Source organism: Neolamprologus multifasciatus, chromosome 7, assembly GCF_963576455.1.
Source record: "Neolamprologus multifasciatus chromosome 7, fNeoMul1.2, whole genome shotgun sequence".
In the NCBI taxonomy this organism is placed as follows: Eukaryota; Metazoa; Chordata; class Actinopteri; order Cichliformes; family Cichlidae; genus Neolamprologus; species Neolamprologus multifasciatus.
Genome location: NC_140445.1, coordinates 28,975,305 through 28,999,879, shown reverse-complemented (window position 1 = coordinate 28,999,879; position 24,575 = coordinate 28,975,305). Strand labels below are relative to the sequence as shown.

The 24,575-nt window shown below is 40.6% G+C and overlaps 1 protein-coding gene across 3 annotated transcripts in view; it reads right to left on the bottom strand.

Moving 5' to 3' along the window:
- Nucleotides 1-1,494: 1,494 nt before the first annotated feature.
- The window catches only part of LOC146514500 (poly [ADP-ribose] polymerase tankyrase-1), a 104,812-nt gene continuing 81,731 nt past the window's right edge, over nt 1,495-24,575 (bottom strand). For all 3 annotated transcript variants that reach the window (XM_085165646.1, XM_085165647.1, XM_085165648.1), the window contains 13 exons: nt 24,161-24,380; nt 23,040-23,149; nt 21,589-21,777; nt 20,835-20,915; nt 18,436-18,622; nt 18,260-18,339; nt 15,387-15,507; nt 14,519-14,616; nt 13,125-13,199; nt 12,865-12,970; nt 8,930-9,116; nt 8,623-8,779; nt 1,495-7,726 (listed from right to left, as the gene is read on the bottom strand). In XM_085165646.1, the coding sequence (XP_085021772.1) occupies nt 7,640-7,726; nt 8,623-8,779; nt 8,930-9,116; nt 12,865-12,970; nt 13,125-13,199; nt 14,519-14,616; nt 15,387-15,507; nt 18,260-18,339; nt 18,436-18,622; nt 20,835-20,915; nt 21,589-21,777; nt 23,040-23,149; nt 24,161-24,380 (1,698 nt within the window). In that variant the 3' untranslated portion in view covers nt 1,495-7,639. The remainder of the gene's footprint in view (nt 7,727-8,622; nt 8,780-8,929; nt 9,117-12,864; nt 12,971-13,124; nt 13,200-14,518; nt 14,617-15,386; nt 15,508-18,259; nt 18,340-18,435; nt 18,623-20,834; nt 20,916-21,588; nt 21,778-23,039; nt 23,150-24,160; nt 24,381-24,575) is intronic.

Here is a 24,575-nt window from a genome sequence, read left to right as displayed (position 1 = left end):
CAATAGCTGCTCACATCCTGTGACTCTCACCTCTGCGATTCAGCATTGGGCCTAAACATTAACTGTGGCAGTCCTGGGGAGGATCACGTCAAAAATGCTGGACCCCATTTGCCAAAAGATTGTGCTTCAGATAGTCACCAGGCTTCTTTTCGTATTAATTTGCAGTTTTTGTGCTGAAGAGCAAGAAAGGTCTTTTGTTTGGACTCTGTCCAAGGAGGCAGACGCTGAGCAATCTCCTTCACACTGACTGAGCTCCACTCGTAACCGCCGTGCCAAATCTGCGCGTCTATCTTTCTGAGCTTGATTATGCAAGTAGTGTACTGTCTGAAGCAGTAGGATGGCTACTTTGTTCTTTTATGTGGAGTCATCCTGTAGACAGATACAGCCCATAGGTTCAAAATGAGGAATTTGTGATGCCATGCCTTTAGGATCCCTCCAGGTCAGATCATCACTTTTCCCCTGACTCAGATTTAAGTGACAAAACGTGAGGGGGAAAAAAAGATACACCTCTTTCATTAATGTAATTTATTTTCTTAAATATGTCTCAAGAAATGAAGGTAGGGCTGTTTTTAAACATTTTTCTAACATCTTTTTAAATAATAAAAAAGAATTGTCCTAGGTCCTTCAAAATGTTTATAGGTGAATATCTGGTACCCTCAGGATTGTGGCACAGCTGAACATAGATGATGGATGCTTCAGTTGCCTAAAATATTTGGAGGCCTGCAGAAATCACAATTTGGAAAGAAGGGGTCTGATGTTTCATTTACATCTTCTTGTATACAAGGAAGGTACATTTTTTTCTTTCACCCTTTAAAGCTTGACCCATCAAATAAAATGCCATAAAGCCATAAATGCCACGCACTGATAAAATAATTAAAAAAATAAATTAAATACTAATTTGCACAAAATCTCATGTCTCGAACGATACATTTACCACTGCAAGGTTCAAAGAGTCCAGATAAGGTGAACAGTTTTACAGACATTGAAGGTTGAAAATGAAAAAAAAAAAGTTACTCCAGGTAGCAAATCCAAAAGAACCTTTTTATTTTTTTTAAGAAAGTTTCTGACACACTATTAAGGATCTCTACATCGACAATTGTTTTGCTTCATTTGCTCAGCTGCAATCAAAATTTATGCTCCCCTCTGCTCATTTATTTAGATACTTACAAATTAGGAATTTTGTTAAACACTCTTTTACCCATCTGGATAAGCCCCCTGCTCATAGTGACTTTTATGATTATTTGATTAAAAATTCCACTTCCAAACACCTAATCAGCCAATTTACTACACTTTTTACACTTATACCACCTACTAATCACATCAAGGATGCTTGGGTTAAGGACTTGGAAGTAGACATATTGGATGCTTTGTGGGCCAATGGGTTGAAGAAGATTAAAGAATGCTCTGTTAATGCCAGACTACAACTTATACAGTTCAAGGTCCTTCATCGTTTGCATTTTTCTAAAACAAAGCTATGCAGCATTTTTCCGTCTATTTCGTCTTTGTGTGACAGATGCAAAGCAATGGATGGAACCCTTGGTCACCTTTTCTGGTCTTGCCCCACACTCAGGAGTTTCTGGGCAGAGATATTTAATATATATAACCGGATTTATGACTTAAAATTAGAGCCGGATGGTGTACTTGCAGTGCTAGGCTGCTCCCTAACCTCATTGGCACTCAGACGTGCTCTTCAGAAAGCCTTAATGTTTGGCATGATTGTAGCTAAAAGACTTATTCTTAGAGCCTGGAAATCACCATCTCCTCCACTGTTCAGGGTTTGGCTACGTGAGATGATTGCTTGTTTGTATATTGAAGAGGTTCGTTATCGTTTGGCTGACACCCATTTTAAGTTTGTCGAAATCTGGGGCCCTTTTCTCAATCATATTAATGGGAATTTAACATAAACTTTAACCCATTTGACTGCACTTTGTGTTTGTGTGAAACTGCACCTCTGCCGGACCCTGGTTCCTTCCTGGACATGTTTCCCACATCTTCTGGTCTTGGTGAAAACTCTGTTGCCCTGTCTAACCTCACACAGAAGATCATCTTCTTTGGACAATGGTGTTTCTTTTGAACTTTTGATTTGTACTGGCTAACTGGTGTATTTTTATTTATTTATTTAGTTTTTATTTTTTTTCCTTTTCTTTCCTGTCTTCTTGTTTGGGTTTTTTTTTTTTTTGTGTTTGGTTTCTGTTTTTTCTTTTTCTTTTTTCTGTGCTTAAATGTTATTGTTTTTGAATCTTATGTCCTTTGTCTGGTGTGCCGTTATGTAACTTTGAACTTAAAATCTTATAAATAAACATTTTAAAAAAAGAAAGTTTCTGACAGTATTGCATCCAGAATATGTGATGGTGTTCTCTCTTTTCACAGTACAAACCTTTGAAATGTATGTGCTTTGAGTATGAGAAGTTGCAAAATTGTGGTTTCTGCAGAGATCAGACATCCAAATGTTTTGGGGGTTTCATTATTTAATGCTAGCTTGAGCTACACTACTGAGAGTCCATGTTCAAAGAGCCATAGTACCAAGTATTTACTCCCCAAATTTGAAGAACCTTAACTCAAGTAGTTTTCTGGGTAATGTTGTTGTTGGTTTGTTTTTTTGTTTTTTGTTTTAAAATTTTTTTTTTGGGGGGGGGGGGGGGGGGTAAAAATGCTGAATGTGGATGTGATGAGTCATTTAGCTAATTACCACTTTGACGCATGTATTTTCATCAGTATTCTTCTTTTCTTCTTCTTTTCTTGGTGATTTACAAATGATACAAGGTTGATTTAACTTCGAAACATTTGAGATTTAGAGATCGTGCTCAGTCCTGGTGTGTCAGCACTCGACACTTTATTAGTTACACTTTGTTAATGGCAGGTCAGGCCTGTTTTTTTTTTGTTGTTGTTCCTTCACGCCTACCTTCATTCTTCGTTTTGGAAACATTCAGAGATTTTGGTCCATAAAGATATGATAGGATCATGAAGTTGCTGCAGATTTGTTAGCTCCACTCCCAGTTTAAGTCCAGTCAACTCAAAGTCTTTTTTCAAGAAACCAGTTTGAGACAATGAGCTCATTTTAATGAACCTGTGTGAATACAGCCTCAGTTTTCTCTTCTTAGGCTGAGTTGACACATTCTGTGTTCTGCCAATATCTTGGGCTCACTTTGGACTCCATAACATTTAAATGTCACAGTATAAAGCTACAGAATTTTAGGCAAATTCAGCTTTCCTTATGGACAATGCAGCTAGAATGTTTCTACACTGATTTTCTACACTTGTTCATTAACATGGGAAACAATAAATCCATAGAACCACCAGTCAACATAACTTTTTTTGCCATCCTCATTTAACCACCCTTCCATTCTGGAATAACACACACTTGAGTTTTTTTGTCTGATTTGTTATTTGCGTTTCTTTTTTGCTGTATATTTGTGTGTCTCTGATATTAAAACATTATGTAATCTTTGCTGAAACTAGATGTAAATTAGCAGTTTTGTTATTATCTGGCATGTTTACATTATATATATGTATATATATTTTCATACTGACGTTCATTTGCATGCATTGTTCATGTTAAATTTAGAGAAAAATCAGCACTTAGACCAGTCAATCTAGCAACAACAACAAAGTCGTTTTGTTGCCAAGTTTGAACTTCAGCAGGTCGTCTTGACCATGTCTACATACCTAAATGCACTAAGTTGGTGCCATGTGATTGGCTAATTAGATATTTGTGTTACCATGCAGTTTAGTATCAAACTGAACTCAAGCTCACAATGAAATAAAAACAAAAGGACACTTTAAATTCTTTTATTAAGGATTTTTCTTCTGTACAGTCATGAAGGAGTTTCTCTGTTCCACATGTTAGCTGGTCAGCAGCACATCTGTACAACCGTCTGTACAACAGGAGGTCAAATGTAACAGAATGAAATGATAATGAAACCAGTGGCTTCTGGTAGAAGGCAGCTCAGACAGCTAGACAACACCTGACTGACTGAAGAGAAGCTCCCCCCTCCAATCTATTTACAGCAAGGTTGGTCACTGAACAGAGACCAGCTAAAATTAAAATTCAAAAGGTTATGACATAAAAAAGGAGGGAAAAATAAACTAAAATTCAATCATGAAAGACCCGCTAAAAGGTGCATCTGGATTTAGTTTATTTACATTCCAATTTCAAGCAATGCCCACAGCAATTAACATCTGCCGGCCTTAATGAGGTCAGTACCAAGACAGCCGACAGCGATGCTGCCGTTTTATCTAAAAACTGTGTACTACCGACTCTCACTCAAACTTTAATTGAGCTTCTGGTGGTACAAAAAACAGGCTTTACACAAGGGCCTTTCATTTTGTTCCAGCGAAGCAACCTCAATTCTCCACTGAAAACAATCTTTTCACTTCAGTTTAATTTCAGGTTTTTTGAAATGTTTTTCTCATTTCTGCTTGAGTCATCTTTTCTTCAATCTCCTCATTCCATTTTCCCCATTTTTAGTCATTTCATTTTCCCAATTCACAGTTACACAAACAATTTCTTCTACTGTGATGACCTACCTACACTATCAATTAGTCAATAAGTCACAACTTGAAAGAGGACACCCAAAAAAGGTTTCATTTGTTATTCTGAGGGTCAGCTACAGTGTGTTTAGTTCAACTGAGTTAATTTTAAGTAAAAAAAAAAGAAAGAAAAATCTGAAATAAAAGTGGTCCTATTGTGCTTATTTTTATTATATTCTTGGACTTTAATAGTGTTACCTCATGTGATTGACAGTTCAAAGTAATTTTATTGATCTTATATTGAGCCTAGGTGTAGCACTCGAGTTCATCCATCATCTAAAACAAGCCAAGCAACCTTTCTTCTGATTGGCAGCCCCTCACTAACAGAAGGTTTATACAGCCAGTGGGTGGAGCTTCTCTGTTCATAACCAAAGCTGTGCGCTCCTACTTGCACATATGTTGACCTCCATTATTCGAAACTTTGCCCATCCAGCACTGTAACAGCATTAAGCACAATAGGACCACTTTAACATTCATTTGTTTTACCCTCAAATTTACCACTAACAGAGGTCAGGAGACATGAACCATCTCTCCTGATTGAGGTGAACTCCATAATGGTCAGAATCACCGTCCCGGTGCTTTCACTCCAACTGTCTCATTAAAGGCATTAAATTTCAAAGACCATCAGCCCTGCTGCGTTTCACCTGACGTGACCAGAGGTGAATAAAAGCATACAGCTACATTCATGTGTGGTCCCTCCCCATGATCTATAGGGAATTTAAAGGTTATAAATAAAGACCCGTTAACAGAAAAACACGTAGTCACTGCAGTTAAAAAAACAAAAAAACAAAAAAGGAAAACCTTGAGCTTATAGTACTTTCTGAGAGAACTGGTAACATGTTGGTGTTTAGTCATGAGCGTCATACTTCATCCTGACATAAAACGTATCCATCAGCCTCATCATCATATAAAAAGACTCTTTTTGCAGGCTCCAGCTGCTGACGCCTCATTAAGTTGTTTCTACACAGGAATGCCAGAAAATATCAGCACAATCAGGTTCAGTTGTGTCCTCACTACTGGAACTGCTCTGTGTGATGTGATTAAGGCCAGCCAGCAGCCTGGGGTGGAGTATGCAGGAGGCAGGAAGATCACCGGCTCTAACTCTTCCACCCTGCCCCCCAAAAAGCCCTGCCCCCAGTCACACATTGACGCAATCTGACGTCATGCCGGCAAGTTAAATACACGCTTAATATCCAATCCAACTGCAGCAGACACTCTAGTGTAGACTAGAAAAAGTTCAGGGTTGAAGTGTGAAAACAGTTTACAGTACAGTGACACTTTCACATTTGAGGAGTGTAAACAGAGGAGCATGAAGTCTTTCAAACAAACAAAGAACTGCCTGAAACTGGGGGGGAAAAGGTACTTTTAAACAGAATCAAAAATAAATGCCTCTTTGATAGCCTTTAACACAGTACTGCAAGCTGGCAATTTGTCTGTTTCACCACTAGAGGGCACCAACAGTAAAAGTTGGAATGGAAAGGAACTGAAATGACCACATGTGGGAATGTATCAGTGACATTAAGATACTTCAGTGACAGTAGTATTGTGTGATTAGCTGAAATCCCCCCCCCCCCCCCCAAAAAAAACAACAAAAAAACAAAAACAAAAAACAAAACAAAAATTACCCAAACCATCAGGCTTGCTTAAAGTGAGACTTTAAAGAACGCCACATCTCTTCTACTGCATACATTCAACTTTTCCAGTGACTGAAATAACAAAACTGGACAGCAGCAGAAAGCAAGCGTGCCATCTGCAGACACAAATTCATCCTTTATCTGTCTTGTTATTGAATGCTGAGTGAAGTTTAACCCAAATGAACTGGAAATGAAGCTTATGCACAAATTTGTTTGCAACACACTGAGTTTGCAGGTTAGCAGGTGCGCCCAGAAAAATGACAGTACCACTTAAAGGTATGAAACAATATGGGTGTAACAGAAAGCAGGATTTCATTTGAGCACTTTTTACTGGCTAGATGCGCCTAATAAACTGGCAGGTGAGAGTAGTTTATGCGTATGATAGCCTTAATCGTCTGTGATCCTCATGGCTCTGACTGGTTTTTAGTCAGAACTGGGCTGAAACAACACGGCAGTTCTGGATGCAGTTCCTATAACGACTGCTGATTTCCTGTGATACTACAAAGGCAGCAATCAGTTCTTGAAACGAGATTCTTGGTGGCATATTTGAGAAAAATAAGAGGTATGTTTAGGTTAGCTGGCTTGTCACAGGTGTCCCAGCCTGTCATGCTCCTTATAACTTAATTTCCCGGACAGCTAAGATCCCAATTTTATATTTTGCTGAGCCTGCATGTGGTTTTCAGTGTATGTGCTTGATATGTTGCGGATCTGAAATGAGCAGGTTTGGTCTGACTGACTTGCGGATTTAAGGTGGCGGTTGGTCCCGGTGTGGACTGTAGTGGAAAGTCTGAAGCAGGTCCCGTCAGCAGCTTTATTTGCTTTTTGATATCAACGATTCTCTTGCTTCTCTGCGTTTCATCTCATTTAATATTCTCCTCCTGTGGCTTCTCGTTTACATCGGCCTCTGGTGAAAATGCGACAACACAGAAACGCGCTGAATTTCCGTTCTCTCGATGCATCTGGAGGTGGCGTTGGAGCATTGTTTTGATGTTGTGGGTGTGTGCGCAAAGCAAAAAGAGGACATAATATAAAAACACATTAAAGCCTGGGGCTAGAATACAGGAGCAGTGCAAAGGTGCCAAAAAAACAAAACAGCTTTTTGTTTGTTTTAGATAGTTTTTTTTTTTGTGGTAATTGCTTTCATTTTGAGATCAACGCAACGGGGCCTTCAAAAATAGCTTCCATTAATACTGATGAAACAGTTTCCATTTTCTCCTCAAATGATTAATTATTACTGTCTGCTCCTTTTGGACTGAACCTGTATTACAACCCCAAAAAACTGAAAGACACCGTCTCTTCTTCCTTATTTCCACGTTTGAGGGTCATCTGACTCCTGGCCAGCCGATGCTTCGTGTCACCCACCCCCAGCTCCAGAGACTTTGAAGGTCTGAGGTTTGAAACTCCTTACTGTTCAGTTCTGGTCCTCTTAGAGATTTGTCCACTACAGTCTGGCTAACTTGGCACCCAGCTGTGCTTTAGGACTTTTGCTCAGCAGTGGCAGCAGGCGTGGCCAGACTCTCTGGCTTCACAATCTGGTAGGTGATCAAGTACTCTGGGTAAGCCTGAGGACAAAGAATACATTAAAGTCAAACAAACTGTTATGATTTCAGTGGCTTACTACAAGAAAGACAAAGTAAATTAAGTATGATCTTTTGAAGGCTGGGTAAGTATTTAAAATGTGTGTATGCTGAGGATTTTTGGAATTTACAGTGTTGGTCCTTTTGAGGATTTAAACACCCAGTCACACAGGCCTAGAGACCAGCTGGCGACTGCCTGGCAACCTCCATTCGCTAGGAAAAAAATTATGATTCTCTGAGTGCTTACGATTGGTTGCTAAAGCCCCAGTCACATGGTCACCATTTCATACCACAATTCTGAAAACATGACAGTTCTTACTTGGTACCATGGGTACCACGCAGTGTATGTACTGAGGTACAACTGTAGGGGGCAGCATACAGCTACAAGTGGCTATATGCAGAATGAGAAGATGGCAACTGGTGCTGCTGCCCTTATAGGTTTGGTATCAAGAATCATGTAATTCTACTGGTACTGGTACCAATTAGTAAATTCCTGGTATTGTGACATCCGTGCTAGAGACTGGTCAGTGTTCCCATTGGGAATGACAGTAATAATGTGTATTCCCTGAAAGGCTGGTGAGTGAGTAGTTCAGGTTGCTTGCCATTACTGGGTGAAATTGGCTGTGGTGCTGCATCGACAAGGTCCTTACGATTACTTTGGTTACAATTGTGCAAACAGTTTGCATGGAAGATGCCAAATGTCTGCAAAGACTTGCCACTACTCACTAAAAGCTTGTTTCTGCCGCTGAAAAAACATGAATAAATACATACATTTTTTGCATGAGTTATTATGTCCAAATTTCAAAAGTTGGACTTGGTAACTCAAACTTCCAAGTACGTTGAAATTTGGAAGGCAAAAAAGTTTTTCTGTGTGTACCAACCTGCTCCCCTCTATAGATGACATACTCTGCATACGCCAGACCATTGACACTGGGTCGTCCTATTACGGAGTGGTGACCAGGAGGGGCGTGGGCCATTTTCATTGCACTAAACTGAAGGAATGATTTACCGAGTGTCACCCGACAGAACAGCATCTGTCTGCAAACACACAGAAACACACAGACGCACATCATGGAATCAATAAAATCAGTTTATTTGATCTTTCGGTAAGGCAATTTTTATTTCAAGAATATTTTAAGAAGCTAAAAAGGTCTCACTAAAGCTGCTCAGGCCGATGTGAGCACCCACCTGTGACATATGTAGCAGGAGCGGTCTTTGTGGGTTGGACAACCTGTTCCTCCGCCGATCCCATACACGTACTGATTGCTCTTGGAGGAGTTCTCGGCAAAATAGATGCCAGCGCCAAACATGCCTCCGATGTATGCATGACGCTCATCAAAGCCTTTATGGATGATTGCGTTGATGAAGGGAGAACCTGGAAGGCCCGAAAAGTGAGAAATGACACAAAATATTCAGCTGCCTCCACTGTGAGCATGTCTGTCCTGACAGTGATGCCTGCATCAGAAATGTCTTCAGATACAAGAGTAATACATAAAAGATCACAGCAGACTCTGAAGATGCCAGAAAAGGTAGCGTACTGCGTACTGGAAACTGAGCTAAGAAACTGGGAGGATTCCACTCTACGGCAGTTAATGGAGAAAAGCTTGTGGTTGGAAAGAGGATGGAAGATTAAGGAGTTTCCTTCAGCCAGACTGGAAGAATAACAGCAGCGACGCGCCAAGGCGTTAATGACGGTGCACACAAATGGTTGAAACATCATGATTACAGAAGACGCAGTTGCTTTGTATGTGGACTGAATCTCCACCGAAGGAATAATCACATTTTGTGGTGAAATAAAAAAATTATGTATAGAAATGCTTTTTTTATAACTAAATTGTAGGAAAGATAATATTACAGTTAATCACAAAGCACCTTAGTCCTCAAGACAACTATGAAACTAGGAGAGAAAGGGGGAAGTGCAGAGTGCAGCGCTTCCTTACTTTCCCTCCATGTAAGGAAACAGAATTTATGCATTTTACATACTCCGGTTAATTCATCTTTTTGAGCTTTAGAGGACGGCATGCTGACAGCCAAAGCTGTCACAGATATTTAAGGTGCATCGACTGATTCACCACATCAGCTCATGTACTGATTTTAAAGTAGATATCAGGAGCTGTTGGATACCTTTGAGCGGTGCAGTTCTTTTAAGTCTTTGCAGGAACTCATGTAGAGTTGAACCTATGGACCTTTTTTATGCTGTCTAAATTTTAACCTCGTGGTTAAACCTGCCACCATGTTAGCCTCTGTGTCTGTAGAAATCATCCAAAACTGAATGGTATGCGTGCTCCTATTCTCCAAAATGCTGTATGACAGTTAAACGCTGCAGGTTAAACGGATCTGGTGTAATGTTTGTAGTCGATGCCGCAGCGCCGACGTGGATGTGTCAGACTGCAGCAGAGTTATCACACAATCAATAATAAGCACTTTCACGGTCCAATACTATGTGAGGAGGAAAGGGAGGAGCGCTGCCAGAGCCCTACGACAAGATGTCCAACGGGCTACTAGTGGGTGTTTCTGACCCCCATAACATCAGAATGCCACGAGCACGGCATGAAGACCCGACATCCTTTACTGGGACATGAGCTCAGAGTCCAGCACAGCCAGACTATGACAACTAATGACAACTGAGCTGCACTGAGCTGTGATTACCCCTTCCAATAAAGGATGTTGGGCCCCGCTCATGAAGTCAGTTTCTGACAGATAATGTGATAAATATGCTTATGGGTGGCCATCTGGAGGTCATTCTGTGGGGCTCTAGTGGTGCTTCTTCTGTTTCTCATCTATCAAAAGAGCAGACAGTAGTCCTGCAGCTCTCCTTGTGTTAAAACCTGTCTCTTGGTATCTCCAACACACTCCTGAGACTTGTGCTGGAAGACACAGCAGACCATCTTGTGATGGCATGTATGGGCTGGACTATCTATGCAAGTTGAATGGGGTGCAGGTACCATCTCATGATACCAAAAGTTCCAAAAACATTAATAAAAGGAAAAAAAAATACTTGTAGCTGTCTCAGCCTCCCAGTAGGTACATGTATGGTATCGCATTCACAAAGTTGGGTGTCCACACTCCCCGCCCACCCAGCAGGGCGCCGACAACACCGTTAACTAGAGTAAAATTCAAAGCTACTCCCCTTTTTGGGGATGAATTGGGTTTTTTTTCTAGTCCACTTGATGATGGATTCACAGCAAGAGTAATACTAAGTTTAACTGTCTTATACTGAGATAATTCAATTTTGGATTAGTGTGCTTAGCTGTGCTTGTTGGAAGAGTTAATTCCCTTTCAGATGTTTGGTACTGTGAGATTAGGTTAAAGAACATGACCCCCTTCGCAGTATATTCTTATAGTATGTTAGACAAAATGTCTCAGTATATTTTGTTAGTAGGATAGACAAAAGTTCAAGTATATCTCTGGGGATTAAAAGAATGTGACCATCCTTTGGGTTCTGTTAGACAGGTGGGCGCCACCATTTATCTGCTGTGAATGTTTTACACTGTTTTCTTGTCATGTCAGACTGCTTAAATCATTTTCTGAGAATGTTGTGTGCAAAAGACCTTGTGCCGATAATAGCAGAAACAGACCACATTCTGTGCCCCCACCCTTGTAGGAGGTAGAAAGACAGGGAGCCCGAGGTCATAACTTAGGCGCCACGACAGATAAGAGAGTGTGAATGTTTAGGTTTACGACCAGGTGGGGGCCAGTGGAAAAGTATAAGAAGCTGTGTAACACATCACCATTTTGAGACTTGCTGTGACCCTCTCATGCATCTCTCCCCATCATGATGGTTGTTATGCTCAGTGTGTGAAAATTGTATGGAAATAAAGGATTGTTGATTGAGCATTTATACACCGAGTAAGTGTCCTTCCTTCAGCCCAAAGATTCAAAGAACTGGGAAATTCAACAACTTGGTGCCGTGACCCGGATCTTTGGTGTGCTGAGGAAGGGGCAGATTTGGCCTGTGGTGAGATCGTGCGACGAAGCGAACAGAGGACGGTCCAAACATAAAAAGGTAAGCACAGCCTGTTGTATTATGAATACCAAATGTGCATATTGGGCTTTCCAAATTAATCTGTTCGCTGAGTTACACGTATTTTCACATTAAATTGTCGGTGTCTGGTTTTCGGCGCAAGATACTAACAACATAAGTTGAGGCTGAATTCAAGTGTTATAGGAATTTTCTAGCAAGATACTAATAATATTCTACGTTGAGACTAGAAATCCAGTGTGTTATAGGAACTGGCTCTAGCAAGATACTAATCATATTCTACGTTGAGACTAGAGTGCAGCCCACTTTTACCCTACATAATTAATTTTGTCTATGACTGGCTTCTGTTGCAAGAAATGTGGAAAAACTTTCAAAACGCGGCCAAAGTGTAGTATCTGAAATAGAGGTGAAATAGATTCTAGCTTATGGTGCGCTTGCATTTTCAAAGGTGAGCTCAGAGGTTTCTGTGTGTGTTTCCGCTGGTGAGACGTGCTTGCTGTGTTTCTGTGTATTACTGCTGATGAGACGCGCTTGCTGTGTTTCTGTGTGAAATATGAACATGGTGACAGTGACGGTTGATGTGTGAATGGGAGGACATTAGAGCAAAGACACATTTTAGGATCAAAGGTTGATGCCTAGTGGACCTGTGGAAAATATTTTTGTTCATGGTGTGGCAACCCTCCTGCCTGTGGACGCGCAGTCAGGTCCAGCGGCGTCTGGTTAGCCGAGGTGGTGACTTGGGAACTGAGGACTCCCGCATAGCTACAGAATAACACTGAAACGTCTGTGTAATCACGGTTTACATTTATTCTGGACTAGAGCAAGACACATTTTGCGAACAAAGGTTGAGCTCTAGAGTAGTAAAAGAAAAAAGGTTAAAAAAGGTTGTATTCCTCGTTTCAGTGGTTGAAATTGTTGTTTGCCTGTCCCCTGACGAGTGTTAAATTAAATAAAGAGGGTATTTGGGAAATTCAACAGTACATGAGTCAAATGTATTTCACAAATATTCATTACAGGAGTGCAAATGTTTGTCAGAGCATTTCAGCATAAAAAGGTGTTAAATCTCTGTAAATCAGCAGGACTATATTTAAAGAAGCTCAGCATGCTTTCATATTTTACCACATTCACAGTGTTTATTTACCGTGAAAGAGCATGCGCTCGTTGTGGTGGTTGTGATTCTCATCTGCAATTTCCTTTTGTCTGTGTGTGTATCTTTCCCGCAGCTTCTTATTCACAACCTTCTGAATCTGCAGTCAGAGGAAAGAGAGGAGGGAAACAGCACACATAAAATGCTTAATTTATGTCCAGATTGCTTTTTCTTTTTTTGTTTTAAAGGAGGGAAGAAAATAAACATAACTTATTTCTGTATTTGTACAGTGTGATGTGTTTTTTAGGTCATACTTTAATGATGTTGTAGCGGCTGAAGACCCCGCCTGCGTTGCCTCCGTCGCGGTGCTCTCTGATCGTGCTCTGTAGCTGAGGAGGAAATCATCAAACATAACAACAATGAATCATCATAAACACTAAACTTTTTTTCCCTCAGATTTCTAAAATGAGATGAGATTAGATGAGATAGCCTTTATTTGTCAGTTGCAGTTGCCCACAACCGAGATGACAGACCTTGCCGACCGTACATACAATACACAAACATCACATTGGGGAGACAGGTCAGGCTAGGTAGCGAGGAAAAAAAAACATTGAAATGTGCAACACAAAAGGATAATACAGGAATGCACAGATATCAACACACCATAGCACAATAAACACAGACCAGCAACATGGGAGAGTGTTTCAGTGTGTACATCTGATCTGGGACCGCTGCAATCTTCGATTGCGCCTCCAGCTGATCCGGTGTCCACATCGGATGGGAGGTAAGTGTTGGAGGTGGATGTGAAAAGTGTCAGTGACACCTTTCACATGGATACATTTGAAAACGCTGTTTTCGCATTGCAGTGTGGACAGCGAACCCGGAGCCTTTTCGAAAATGATGACACATTTTAGTCATGTGATGCAGTCATGTGACCAATTAAACTAAGATAGCAGAGGGCATTATACAGCAGTTGTTTTTTGACAGTCCTATTAAAGATTAATATCAGCTTGTACATGCTCCAGATCGCTTTTCTTCAAATTCTTTAATTCTCACTCGCTTTTGCAACTTTGTATTTTTGTGTTACTCGCAGCAACAACTCCACCTCATTGTTAACTCGATGTGAAAAGTTAAAATAACTATAAAGTGTGAGAGGAAAGCAGCAGCTCATTCAATCGAGAGTAGATGCCTTCACAATGCCTGTGGGGAAATGTGGCATAATACAGCAAAAATAATGTGTGCAAAATAATTGTAGGTAAAAATATTTCATCTGCTTTTTTTCTGGTATTTAAAAAAACAAATCAGTCCAGACTTCATGACTGTCATTTGTCAAGTTGTGGAGGAAGAATTACAGATGAAATTACCTGTTAAATTTCTTTTAACATGTGACGGTTCTCATTAATTTCAGCTCATTCACACTGATATCGGCTGTCTCGTTCAATCGCGGCTTCTCAATTATGAGAGTAATGTAGGCAGTGGAGCAACTCCACAGATATGAAACCTCTCGTTCAGCTGGCTGCTGTGACACTGCGTGATGTGTCTTTAGGCACATGGTTGAAATTACTGTTCAAGCAAATGAATAAATGCTGTTCCACACTGAAGGAAATTCATGCAGGTGGTAAGGTTAAAAAAAAAAAAAGGTGCTATGAATTTAAATGTGGTCAGTGTCGTGTGTAGGTTACATGTGCTTAAAGGGGTGTTTGCGTACCTCCTCCTCCACAGACTGGAATTCCTTGTCATCTGGTTGCAGGTCGATCAACATGGTGCCCTGGCTGGAGCAGTGGAACGTCAGGTATGGGTTTGCACCTATGAGCAAATATTTGCAATAGAGATAAAGATGTTTAATTCAACTAAATTTTAATTAAGAAGGTAAAGGAAAATTATACAAATTATATTGTTCAGGAACGACAGTCATTTTTACACACAGAGACTCGACTTGACTGACAATCAGTTTCATGGCTTCATGTTAGTTAAAGACATATTAATCAAATAAACCAAATTTCCCCTTGTGGGACAATTAAAGGATTATTCTATTCTATTCTATTCTAAAAAATCCTGAGTTGATTCCAAGAAATTGATGAAGTCCAAAGAGGTGCTGATGCAAGTGAAGAGCCCATCATTAGGTTGAAAAAACAAATGTAAACCTATCAGTTGAGATAGCAAAGAGTTTAGGAGACGATAACCAAAGTGGATGATCAGAGTTACTTTCATGGTTAGGAAAAACTACTTCACAACATCTTGTCAAGTCAAAAACACTCTTGAGCAGGTATCACGAATCACTGCCAACCTCTGTGATAGGAGAAGCCTTCATTAGTGTAAGACAGCAAGGCACAAACTACTTGTTGTATCTAATCCAAGTGTTTGACATGTAGATATAAAATATGAGTCACATTTCCTGGATAACATATCTGAACATTAGTAGAATATAATGTTATTGATTGTGAAATACGTCTAACTGATTGTTTTAAATATTTATTGGCAAGTTTTATTAACACCCCCCCCCCCCCCCCCCCCTTCCTTTGAATCCTTTTCCACTCAGTTCCACTCAGTGCGCTGTTCTCTTCGAGTATACTGACCTTGCTGGCCTCCCAGCAGTCTCTCGATGCCCTTGATGAGTTTGTGTCTGTGACCGTAGGCGTTGATGCCGATCTCCTTCAGCTCTTCGTGACCCATGTCTGCCAGCACATCCAGTGAAATCTGCCCAGAGATGGCAAAAAAACAGAAGAAAAAAGAGTGCACTTGTTATTTTTCCCATTGCCTCTAGTTATACAGTCATAAAAATTGATTTAACAATGCCTTAATGTATTTAACAGTAAGTCATGTGCCGATAGTGGCAGAAGGTCATGCTACAAGCTGATAATCTGAACTGTCCGCTGTAAAGAGTGATGAGTTCAGTGATCTATGTACCGCGGAGAAAATAGGTCTGACAAATATTCATGAAAAACAGCAGCTGCACAAAGAAAAGGTCAATGAATGGATGGCAGTAATCAAGCCAGTTGATATGTAAATTGACGACGGTGAAGACATCGCCGCTCTCCTGAATTTGTTCAGGGTGAGCAGAAATGAGATTCATCCTTGAGGCAGAGATAACTTTCCCTCCGTGCTGCCTTGATCACTGATACAGGTGTAAATCATCACAGCTTGAGTAGTCTGCTGGGAGTTTACTGCGACGTGCACCGCGGAGAAATAAGCTAAGCAGAAACCTGTCACACCGCGGAGGGGTAAACTATAGCGTTTGACTTTTGCGGATCTCCCTAACAGAATAAAACAATTTGACAAAAGGACCAAAAACTGGTGAAATAAAAAAAACTGTTTGAAAAACACTAGAATTCAAACTGCTTCTCGCGTGAGAACTTCACATCTATTTTTATTCTTTAAGGCGCTGACCTCAGACATTATTAAGGCCCTGGGCAAACCTCCTCTGAACGTCTTCCTTTACATCAAGCTAGTTAACAGTGAGGCTTGACAAGGAAGAAACTTCAAAGAGTGCAAAGTTCAAACCATTATTCTGCGATTCATCAAGAACACTGAACGGCAGCAAAGTGCAAAGTCTGCAGCTAAATTAAAGGCGCCTATAACGAGTGACAGGTCAGCTGAAGCAATGTTTGTTTCTTTGTCAAACCTCTGAGTTCTTGTTCATGTCATTCTGAAGTAGAAACGTAAACACAGCTGACTCTTACCCCGACATCACTCTACATCACTCTCAATTTGAATATTGATGAAGGCTTGTTTCCCTTTAGGAGGGGAGGGGAAGAATAAATTTAACTGCACACAGAATCTCCCACAATGCTTCCACCCTGCCTTTTACCAGCTGTCACCTTTCAGTGTTACTTTATTTCACTGTCTGTTCTGTAACCTCTTTCATCTCCTTCACTGTTCTGTCTCTGCTTCTCTTTTCTTTCATCTTCATCCATTCAAGCACCTTTCTCTCTTTCCTCCCCTTTGTCTTGATTTACCTTCTTCTCTGTCTTCTGTGGAGATCTTTGCCTCCCTTTGTGTTCTTTACTCTCTATACATCTGCCTGTTTTCCACAGTTTTCAGCACCAAGATTTGCAAATTTGGTAATGCTCTGAGCTGAATGCTAAAGCCAGCGTGCTAAGCAGATGTTTGTGGTGTTTGCTAATTGACTGGCTAATAAAACGCAATGCTGATGGGAAGGTCTGCAAGATACGCAACCATAAATCAAACAATTACAGACGACAAAATTACTGGACAAATTAAAATTCTGAATGAGCCACTTAAAAGAAAAGAAAAGAAATAAATCACAGCTTATTACGTCTACAGCAGCGGTGTCAAACGTGAGGCCCAGGAGCCAAGATCGGCCTGGCAAAGGCCATGCAGTGTGGACAGCGAACCCGGAGCCTTTTCGAAAACGATGACACATTTTAGTCATGTGATGCAGTCATGTGACCAATTAAACAAAGATAGCGGAGGGCATTATACAGCAGTTGTTTTGTTTGCTCTCAATTTTGACAGCCCTATTAAAGATTAATATCAGTCTGTACATGCTTCAGATCGCTTTTCTTCAAATTCTTTAATTCTCACTCGCTTTTGCAACTTTGTACTTTTGTGTTACTCGCAGCAACAACTCCACCTCATTGTTAACTCGGTGCTTTTCCTCAACATTTTGCTGTGACGTTTCAAAGAGCCGGAAAGTAAATAAACAGCAGACAGAAATAAGGCAGGCCGTATCGTCTTGCGTCTCACGCGTGCGCAGCACTGGAATGTAAGCGTTTTCGGCCATTTCAATGTGAACGCACAACTCTGTGAAAACGACTGAAAACGACAGTGTGGACGTGGAGCATTTTCAGACAAAAACGCCATTTTCAAATTCATCTGGGCTAGTGTGGACGTAGCCAAAGACTCAAAAACATTTTGGACTTTTAACTTTTAACATTTTACAGCTTTTCCTACTGATAAAGACCTCGCCTGTGACCATTCATACTCCACTAAAGTAATTAATTGATAGATTATTTTACACATTTAGTTCTTACAGCATAAGCCCAAAAAGTAATCCTGAGAGATTTCTTTCATTTACTACAGGGGCTTTCTTTGTCATTATAAAAGTGAGACATACTGTTGAAATTTGGCTTCTTTTTCTTATATCAAGACTGACAGAAAGGGGAGTTTCACTTGTTCGACTCACATAAGATCAAAGTGGTGCTGTATGTGGCCACCCTTGGTCCACCAGCTACATTAAATGTGTGCATCAAGTTTTATGTCAATTGTGATACTACAGTCAGGATAACAGTGGTGGACCACAAGATGCAGACAGATCCTGCCATCTTTAGATCCACACACAACAAGTAACAACAACAAAAAGAGGGAGACCAATGAAGTTGTTTTGCTTAGAAACAGGATTGGATTTACGGCAGCCTCTCTTCCTCCTTCTTTTTCCTCCTATTCCACGCTTTAAAAGTCTGACACATCAGAAATGCTGTTTGTGTACCTGTTCCCGCTGAAAGATGTCTCGGAGGTGTTCCAGCCCCAGGCTCTTTAAGAACTGGTTGATGGTCATGTCAAGAAGAGCTGCAGAGACAAAGTGATGTCAGCAGGGTTTTCACAAGTTTTGACTCGTGGTACAACATCAGCGCATGACTCAGGTGCTCTTGTGCGTTCACCCACCTTCTCCTTCTTTCCTGTCGGAGCCGGTCGCTCCATCTGCGGGACCGGTGGCCCCGGCCGCAGTGATGTCACTCAGAGGAGCGGCCAGGTTGTCTATGCTGCTGGCCGCTGACAGGCACGAAGGGGACGGAGACGGAGAGATGACCACACCCCCTGTCGCTCCTGTGCTCACCACATTGGCACTTACCTAAAAGTAAGAAGGAGAAGGTTTGCTTTGACTTAGTAAGAATTTATAGAAATTTTCTTTAGTCACCAATTTTGAGTGTTTGAGCTTTCATCTCTTGAGGTGAATTGAAAAAGCCAGTGACATGGCAACCAGACACCATAGAAAATCAGTGACATTCAGCCACTTGAAGTGACGATGGATGTTGATTGTCTTGATGTGTAGTTACATTTCAAGGGAGATGCACGAAAGGTTATGATGTAGGGTTTCACAAGGGCTTGCAGTTATGGTGTATCGTAATCAAACTAACTGTGAGGTCAGGTTACCTAGGGGACCATTCATCAGAAACTTCAGAGCAGTGTAGTGTGAAACGTTAGCGAGACATGTCAATTTTTTTGTGGCTCTTTTTTACCTGGCTAAATCACCATGGTAACTTAAACCCACAATCTGTCTGGGAGCAGCTTATATTGCATGTGTCACTTTAAATTCAGCTGGAAGTGCCTCATTTTCACCAATTCTTTTATTTATATCATGAAGTTACAGCTGAGGAAACTGTTAGTTGCATTGGGAGTGGAAAGTGCATGTGATGCATAACACGTATATATTTTTATAATTGATTCTAAGTAAAGAAGCAAGCTGCTAAGTCTCTTTTACACCTCTGGAATAGCAGTTACGCACACACATGAACACCTGTTCAGTCAGTAAGAATAATTTCACTTTGATGATGAAAAATAAACTGGTTTTTACATCTCCTTTGTTTGGCTGTGGGACAGTAGGGTTTCAGAGCTTTAACTGTCCTGTAAATATAACAGCTATAAAGGGGAAAAAAGCTGCACTGGGAACACACTTTGATATAAAAATAAATAACTGGAACCAAAATGCTTGTTGAACATTTTAGTACTCTCTTATTCTCTTATTTATTGTTATATTTTTATGTTTTTTAATCACCATTGAATCATTATTTCATAACGTCTCTGATCAGAGCAGGCAGTACTCAAAGGAATTATTTTATGCACGAGGATTGTCACATAATGTGTGAAACATCCCTTTTCTACATGAGCGAGTACAGAGCCTGAAACAAAAAGTGGGCTTAACAGAGAAAGTCGATAACCATCATTGTAAAACCCGCCATCTCTGACTGGGGCTTTAGGGTTTCTTGAGCCAGCTAATATAAAGAAAGCCTTCAGTTTAGTGCTGTGAGACACTACAAATTTTGGTATTGATCTGATACCAAGGAAATATATTGCTTATTCCAATACAGATACCAATACTTTTAACCTATAAAGACAGCTTATATACGAGGCAGCTTCTTAATGGCCACATTTTAATGAACACTTAATCACTGTGCTTTTTACTTTCCACTATAATTACTCAAGGCAACAAAACACACTTTTCAGTTTTTCATGTGTTATGAAACTGGGTTTTTGGAGACCTGGATTGTGAATGTGCCTGTCTCTAATGCACTTTGGGTCACCTTGAGTAACATGTCAGTTACTTTTATCTCTTTAGGGCTCCTGCACAGTATGAAAAAGTGGATAAAAGAATAAAATTGTATCTTTTTTTAAAATCAGTATTTATATATGCAACATGTTTTGCAGTGGCGTAATTAGCAGAGGAAAAAAAGGCTCATCTACAAACTAAAAAAACTGATTTAAGAAAAAGTGTTTCAGAGAGCGGGTTGGGCAGAGACGATACCCTTCCCTGTTCCTCTGCCCTGACAGCTGAGGTGAAACTTGCTTTTCTGTCATAACACTCGTTCGTGGGGTGGAGCAATGGGCACAAGAAGAACTCATTAAATTTTGGTGCAGATCCAGAGCAACTGAAATTGGCAGAGGATGCCCTCTCTGATCGCCCTTCACGTTGCTCACTTTTTTAGTTAATCAGCTTCTATTTAAACGCTGTGCACTGACCTTGTCTGGGTTTGGTAATTAATGTTTGGTTAACTGAACTGCAAACAGAACCTAGATTTTGCACATTTTGGTAATTATGTGACAACATAAATTCACACGCAGCTCTCGAATGAAGACTTCTGTCAGTGAGACGTCTGTTTAAATATGGAAATGTAAAAATGTTCACACATCTGGTCCGTTCGGTGTTTCGTTTAGGTTTAAATCAAAGCACGTCTTTCTTTACATTGAGCTTTAAAATTAAAAACTGATATGAATTCTGCTATTAACACTTCATCCGATTCAACACAGAGACAGCATCTGTGCCTATACTGTGTGCAGACACTCACCACAGTGGCCTGTGGTTTTACACAACTTGGCAGGGCGTCTGGCGGCATGGCATCAATCAAAAGTGCTCTGATGTCATCAGCCTGCAACAAAGACACAACATGTAGACACCTCTGAATTAGTTTTATATGTTTGTTTGTATTTTTTTGTGTAATGCCTTGAAAATGACTAAGAAGCTTAACTCAATCATGGTCAGAGGCCACGCTTTGTGAAGTTATCCCAAAGCTAATCTGGACTACACTAGAAAATGGCACGTGTGACGTTTTCATTACAGGATCAAACTGTCATGAAGCTTCATGAGAGCAAGCCAAATTTTCCAGGCTTTTCCTGGGACTGCTATATCCATTAATGACTTCCTCCAATGGTCAATAAATAAACTGAATGCATAGTGTGAGAAGAGCAGCAAATGCCTGTTTCCTCTTATTTCTAGCAGAGTTACAAGCCTGTAGATGTCAGCAGCAGTGATGTGCTGTTTTCCAAAGGAGGCTCTCAAACTTTGGTACCTACAGTCAAACAAGGAAACGCGTAAGGAAGCTCATTAGGAAACCTCATTAGGGTGTGAGGAGTTAGAAAGCTGTCTGTTCCACCATCTAAACTTCTGCAAACTCTCCTTATGGCGCTCAACTCTGTGAATAGTTAACCATAACCATCTGAACGTCTATTTAAGTCAATGTGCCGACTCATAAGTATGAAGACTGTTATGGGAAGAAATTAGGACAGATCCCAAAAAAAGTCCCACAAGAAATCCTTTCATACCGTGGCCAAGTCCAGCGGCGTCTGCCCCTCCTGGTTCTTCATAGTGGGATCGGCTCCATGGGCGAGCAGCAGCGCGCAGAGCTGAGTCCTCCCTTTCTGGGCCGCTTCGTGCAGGGGAGTAAATGCCCACTTGTCGGTTGCATTGACACACGTGTTGTACTTGATCAGCAGAGCAGCTATGTCCACGTGCTGGACAGAGGAGAGGAAGTAGCGGGGAGACATAAAGAAGAAGAAACAGGAAAGCGGAGGAGAGAAATTAAAACGGCAGAAAATGAGAGCAGATGAGTGAGGAGGTGTCTGGGGGAGGCGAGGGCAGCACGAATAAAAGCATTTAACAAGAGCAAATGTGTGAAGTGTTGCTGAATGAGTGCTACAAAATTAAGATCAGGGGAAAAAAAACATGTAAAAACGGATTGCAGGATTGTGTGAAACAGAAAGCGTGTGAATTATTAAATCTGTCATGATTTTTCTTTTCCCTCCGGTCCTTCCTCTCCTGCTTTTCCCGCTCGTCTCCCTCATTCCCTCGTCGCCTGTCTACGGCTCGTGTCTTGGTGTCAAACAGGATGTAGCTTCTTTTGCAGTAACAGTCAGGTATGCTTGAGTGTGTATAACTGTTTGTGTGTGCGTTTCCAAAATGCAGCGCTCATCAAGCTTTCATGCAAACACGTGTTTCATGACTCTTTTAGCAGAAGACTGCTGACAAACTACGAGCGCTGTGCCACCAAAGATGAAGAGAGAAAGCACAAATGTAAACCTTCAACAGTCGAATATCCCCCCCATGTTAAAGATGATAGTCATTATTATTGCTGTTTAGGTAAATAAGATCCAGCATCACAGTTAAATATCACACACTGTGTGCTACACATTTTCTAAACATCCAAAATATGCATATTTGTCAAACTGCATTGAGGACTTAATGTGCAGTTGAAAAAGGTGATAAACTGCAATATATGCAATACTGAGCATATTGCAAAATGTTAAAAATCACAATAAAATCATATAGTAAGTTAAGTATTGTAATAATAGTGTATTTTAAATTTAGTGTATGTAAAGCACTATAGTGAAGGGAAGCATATAGAAAGATTATAAGCAACTGAGCTGTTTTATTGATTAAAATACCCAAGTGTGGTTATCTATCAATCTATGTTCATCATACATTTACACCTTTATCCATGAACGATATTCTAAAAAGGGTTTACGATAAAGATTTTCAATCATTTTTATGCAAAAATTAACTTGATTCATTTCCATCAGTTTTGCGCTACAAGTATGAAGTAAGTAAGTCTTGCTACTCTAAAAGTCAAATACGATAAATAAAAAAACAAAACAAATGCACTATAAATATACAGCTGGCCTCAAGTATTTAAGCGAGTAATTTGAATGTTAAAGGAGATAAAAGACTTTTTAAAGAAACTAGGTAGCAGAAGGCAAGCGTCATGTTTGTGTCTTACCCCATATGAAGCGGCATTGTGTAACGGTATCAGCCCTCCTTTGTCCTGCGCATTCACATCGGCTCCATGCTCCAGCAGATACTCGGCTACCTCCAAGTTGTTATAGCCGGCTAGGGAGCGCCACAGGCGACGATTCCACGCAGCAGGACAGAAAGAAAGATGAGTGAGGAAGATATAAAAATGCAGTCAGCTAATGAGAGAAGACAAAATAATGATAAAGACAGAGTGAATGTCAGCCTACGTTCACGGCAGCGGGACGGCACATATAATCATCTTTTCCTTTTACAAGAAAGTACATCAACACAGAGGGTGCGTGGGCATGTGTCTAAGTGGTCAGATTTATTCAGACCTTTAAAGTGTTTTCCAGCAGTTTCTTAACTTCTGAAGTGCCAGTCATGCAGGAAAACCTCTATTTAAATATACTGCATCATCACGCAGCAAGAAGTGTGTTTATATATATATTAAGACACAAAAAATCCATAATAGAAAGGTCTGGGAATAAATCAGTTTGATGAGGAGTACGTGTGGAAATTCGCAGGAGAAACAGGAAGCAGTTTTTGGTCTTTAAACTTTCCTGACACAATTATGCACATTTTAGGGCACCAAATTGAACAAAAGCAGGATGAAAGCAACCTCTAAAGTATGACCCATAATGTAAAAGAGTTAAACTAAACTAAATTTTTGCATCTATAATGTGTTTTCATAATTCAGGACATCGTCTGTGGTTTGTACTAAAAGGTGAATTTTTAATGTAAATTTATGGATGATTAGATCAGCGTGAATCTCATTAGGCATTTGTGTGTGTGTGTTTATCCCCATGAGGGGCTTTAGCAGGATGGTGTATCAGCTGTTATCTCTGAAACTGATGTCACAATGATTGCACACCTTGAATAATATACATAATAGTTTGTCTACCTTTAAGGGGACAAACGCTGTCTGTGCTATCAAGACTTTAAAAACCGTATTATGCGAGTAATGTAATTACGAGGTCATTGTAGGTCAACTGCTCGAGCTAGTTGTGGTATCAAAATCTGGTGTTTCGCTCTACCGATAAAATTAAGACGTAATTATAGATAAAAAGGTTTAAAAAAAAATGTGTGTGGGTGGGGCAACTTTTTTACCTGCAAGGTGCAGCGGAGTCGAGTTGCGTCCCTGCGTGTCCCGACAGTTAATGTTGTCGGGGCTGCATAACTTTTGAACCCTAGCCAGGCAGCCTTTCTTAGCAGCGTCCAGCAGCGCCGCGTCTCCTCTGAGCAGGTCCTGGATGTCCGTGTCCCCGTCCTTCACCAGGTCCATAGGCGTGTTGCCGTCCCTGTTCTTCTTAGTGGGGTCTGCTCCGTGCTGGAGAGAGGAGGCCATTAAACGGGGAGTTATACAAGGAAAAGAAAGATGGGGAAAAATACGGGCAGATATGTTCTAGAGATATTTATCCGGTGTGTGGAAGTGCACGCCGACATCATTAAACAAGACGGCGGCTGCAGTCGGGGGGCAGGATGAATGTTGGAGGCTGTGTGGTTAATCAATGACAGGCCATTT